The following is a 4,459-nucleotide window of genomic DNA, read 5'->3' on the forward strand; positions in this document are numbered from 1 at the left end:
AACGCTGGCATATGGCACAAATACAATTATTTCAAAGAATGGTACGCACCCTAGGAGCAGTTCATTGAAAACGGCTGTTGGAAGAGTTGGTCTCTGTTTGGGGTTCTAAAAATAAACAAAAATGAATAGTACCTTATGCCTGTTGCTGTTTTGTTGATTTCTTTCTCTCTCTTTCTCTCCCTCTTGCTCTCCCTTCCTCTCTCTCTTCCTCTCTCTCTCATCCTCTTGCTCGCTGATGTCTCATGCTGTACACTGACTGATTAAAACTTGTCCTCAGAACCTATCAAACTTGACTCTGCTTTTGTACACCACAGCTGTCAACTGACTGCATCATGTCAGTAGCACATCTGGCTGCTGAAAATCAGGCAGTGGAAAGAGGCCTTTGCCCTTTTACTTGTTCTGCTCTAGAGCTCACAGCTTTTGCTGTGCTGACACACCCTTCCAGTAGTCAAGGATATCGTGCAAGTCCTCACCCTTGGCAAACTGGACCTTCTTGCGCAAGGCATTTCCGGCAGTGACATAACAGGCCTCTTCGCGTGGGCCCTTCCTATACGGACGCAATCGCTCCCATATGCGAAGTGTGCTCTCTGAAGAATACTCAGGGCTTGAAGAGTAGCCTGAGTAATTGTGGTGGCGAGGCGAGAGTTGGGAGTAGGAAGTAGTGTCTCTCTTGGTGCGGGTTAACGGTTTGAGAAAGGAGGCCCTTTGAGCAAGGGAGTCGTGGGAACCCTCATAGTAAAGAGCAGGGACAGAGTGCCGATGCTCTGAGCAATGGTAGTCTGGGTGAACCTCCAGGTGCTGCTGCAAAGCCATCCCATCTGCAGTACCTCCATCCATACTACAGCCAGCATTGCCACTACCACTACTACCCACCAGGGGGAGCCGCTCCATGGGCTCGCCACACCCCACAGGGCTGCCCTTTTCCGGGTACTGGCAGGGATCTGGGCTGCAGGGCTCTGGAACATCTAGGCTGTAAACGCGACCTCCTTTACCAGCGCTTCCACAGTGCTTCTTGGAAGAGCTGATGATGACAGCTGCGTCAGCGCTCATCTGTCTCTGGATTGGTCGCACTGCAGTTGCTGGTGGAGGAGGGCGGTAAGGGGGTGATACAAAGCCCCCTCCAGATATTCCAGGCCTCTCTGTGAGGGATGCAGAAAAAGGCAGAGGTGGGGGAGGAGGGATTTTGGGTGAAGGGAGGACTTGGCAGGTCTCAGTGACACCAGGGGAGAGTGGGATCAGTCCCTTGGTCAAGGAGGATGTGCAGGTGGGTGGAGGAGAGGTGGGGTTCACTGCGGCTGTGGTTGCTGCTGTAGTAGTGGCTGCAGCAACGATGGCAGAGTCCAGTTTCAGGGCGTCGATGCAGTTGTTGATGATCTGATTTACCTTGTCAACTTCCATGGCAATGGTGGATATCTCGGATGCAGAGCCTCGACCATCATCATCCGAATCATCTCCTGGGTCACTCTCGTCCTCCTCCCTGAAGTCTCCCTCCCTGATAACTTGGCCAGCACCTCCATCCCTGCCTCTCTCATCTCCAGCACTGGAGGTCCTCACATCCATGTAGTTGCCCTTAGTGGCCATGGCTTCAGAAAACGCAGTGGCCATCTTCTCTACCTGTGGGATGGAAGACAGGCGTGAGGAGCTGGTGTTCGCAGAGGCATGACCGAGCATTCCCGAGCTTGAGGAGGAGGACATGGGTAGTTTACTGTGGTGATGCTGGTGGTGAGCCTGCTCATGGAGCTTCTGAATGGCCGTGGGGTCATTTGCTGCTGCCGCTGCGACCTCCGGCCCGTAGCGCATTTCCAGGATGGTCTTCTTCACGCAAATGGACTTGTCTTTCTCCTCCTGTATCCGACGCTTCCGCAAACAATAATAAACCAGTCCCAAGACAATGAGCATCCCAAACAAGCATCCCACAATGGTCATTATGTAGTGGGTTGTGGTAGATGGAGTGGGTAGCAAGTCATCTGGGTTGGGAGCCCGTGTGGCGAAGAACAGGCATGTATGATTGTAGCGCTGAGAGTTGCGTATAGAGGCCACGCAGAATGTGTAATTAGTGTCAGGCTTGAGCTTTTTGAGGGTTATCAGCTCCTTCTTGTTCTTCAGGTTCATGACGTCAGACACGAAGCTCTGGTTGTACTGCACCAAAATGTACATCTTGCTGTAAGGCCGAGGAATCTGCACAAGCAGGGAGGCTGTCGAGAGGGACACGTGCTGGAGCTTGATACTGGGGCCGTACGTGTTTTCTGAAGAGGAGGATGAGGTTGTTGGCTGTTGGAATGACCCTGTACGATCAAACATGTCTGGCCCCATTCCTGAGGAGTCTAAATCTGGAGGAAGGGAAGTCATTCCGGGGATGAACACTCCATCTCGACACATGGAGGAGAGGATGTTACGTGCACTTCGTCCATGGCCTGCAACTGGACTCAACAAAGGATAGCCAAACAACTCCCGTGGTGTCTCGCACTGCAGCCGGTCGTAGGTATGAGTGACATTGTTAAAGGACTCCAGCCAAGTCAGGAAGCCGTAGAGCTCACAGCCACAGTGGAAAGGATTCCCAGCCAGCTCACACACCATCAGCCTGCCCAGCACACCGAACGTAGATGGATCCAACTGGGCCAACTTGTTAGAGGACAGGTCCAGACTACTGAGGCTAGGACACTCCCAGAAGGTGTTGGTGGCAATGACCTCGATGAGATTGTGTTGCAGAAAGAGGCACTGCAGACGCCCCAGACCCCGCAGCATGCCCTCCGTCAGGTTGGTCAGTTTGTTATAGCCCAACTGCAGCACCTGCAGATTGGCCTGTCCGGCAAAAGCGCCGTCCTCGATGTAGGAGATCTCGTTCTTGGTAAGGTTCAGGTCAGTCAGGTTGGTGAACCGACTCAACGAGGCGAAGAACACAGCCTTGAGCTTGTTTTCATTGAGTCGCAGGTCATGCACCGTGTTGTTGATGTGCTGAGGAATTGTCTCATACGGCGGCTGGTTTTGGCTACAGATGGCCAACCAAACGTAACCCTTATCTCCTTCAATAAGCCAGCAGTCACCATGGACCACAGCCGGCACAGAAAAGAGCAAGAGGAGGAAAGGGAAGAGGAAGAAGAGGAGGGTACAGGAGGAGGAGGAGGAGGGGGCACTCAACCTGCTTTGCATGATGGAATGTCCGACAGAAACGGGTTGCTTTGGAAATACAGGAGTAGAGTGAGGAGAAGGTTTTTTTTTGAGTTTGAGGTGAGAGGACAGACAGTCAGAGCAGAGATGGCTCGTCTAATCAAGCAGACAAGGAAGGACTCCCTGTGGGCGGCTACAGCTCTGAGGTTGTCATGGTATCTAGCACAGTCCCCATATTATGTCATTTCCTATAGGGCTACAGTTGTGAGTGACACAGATCCTCTTCATAGTCTCTCCTCAAGTGTCCTGGATGCTGCTCCAAAGGAGACTGTGAAGAATTCACATAGAGAATCCAAACCTGTGTAGAGAAAGAACAGGGGAACTCTATAAGTTTAAGAGTTATAAAAAAACCCTCTGTGATTGAATTTTTCAAAAACAAATCCAAACACGTCATTTAGATGCAGCGGTGCTGTATGTCTGCCACCAAAGGTAACAGACAAATGCTAAAATATTTAGCTCATGGATACTGGCATTGATTAGATGTGTTTTACGAGTCGATAACAACAGCATCTAAAGGTCAACATCAAAGATTCACTGAGGAAACAACATTTCAATATAACATCCAAAATCCAATTTTTTCTTTGCAAGTCATGGAATTGTACATTTTCTAGTTAAAAGGAAAACAAAAGCAATATTTATCACACTCATATCCTATGTTTCTTCATGACCATGAAGGAGAAGTAAGAGCCACTTCATGAAGCAGGTCTTACAGAGGCAACTGGATGAATACACTTTTTATGAGTAAGCCTTGCACAGTTACAACATGCATATTGACAATGTATTCAACTTTAAATCTTTATTCGTGGTTTATAGCATCTCAGGGAGCATATGTTGAGATTTCAGTTTGAATTTCAGAATATATGCATATTCAATGATAACAATAACCAAAATGTAATATTACCAATATTTCCAGAGTGACTGCTTAATGATTAACAGCACTGACTAACATGACTTTGTGCGTGTGTGTGTGTGTGTGTGTGTGCATGTGTGTGAGTGATCTATTTCCAAAAAGGTTACAATCGGGGAGCCAATCTTCAGTTCCCTTGATCTCTGCTCCCCTTCACTATCATTGGTTCAGATCATTATTAGAAGGTGCAGTGGATATCTGGGGGTTGAGGCATGACTCCTCCGTATTGAGTCTATTCATTCCTCTCAGACGCCTCTCTGTCAGACTGTACAGGTCATATTCAGCGGGGTTTCAGCTCTGACAAACACCATCAATCAACCAGCCATCTCCAGAGATCCTTCTCCTCAGGCCCCTCAGTCACACTAATGCCACCACAACAGCGTC

General features: G+C 49.3%; 1 protein-coding gene across 1 annotated transcript; it reads right to left on the minus strand.

Annotated features, from left to right (window-relative positions):
* Positions 1-411: 411 nt before the first annotated feature.
* Positions 412-3,150, minus strand: elfn2b (extracellular leucine-rich repeat and fibronectin type III domain containing 2b). Its single transcript, XM_030782638.1, has one exon. The coding sequence runs from the start codon at positions 3,148-3,150 to the stop codon at positions 412-414; it is 2,739 nt and encodes a 912-aa protein (XP_030638498.1).
* Between the last annotated feature and the right edge of the window lie 1,309 nt (positions 3,151-4,459).

Source organism: Chanos chanos, chromosome 8 (assembly GCF_902362185.1).
Source record: "Chanos chanos chromosome 8, fChaCha1.1, whole genome shotgun sequence".
NCBI classification, from domain to species: Eukaryota; Metazoa; Chordata; class Actinopteri; order Gonorynchiformes; family Chanidae; genus Chanos; species Chanos chanos.

Coding starts and splice junctions, on each gene's coding strand:
- elfn2b (XM_030782638.1), bottom strand. CDS start 3,150: ATGCAAAGCAGGTTGAGTGCCCCCTCCTCCTCCTCCTCCTGTACCCTC.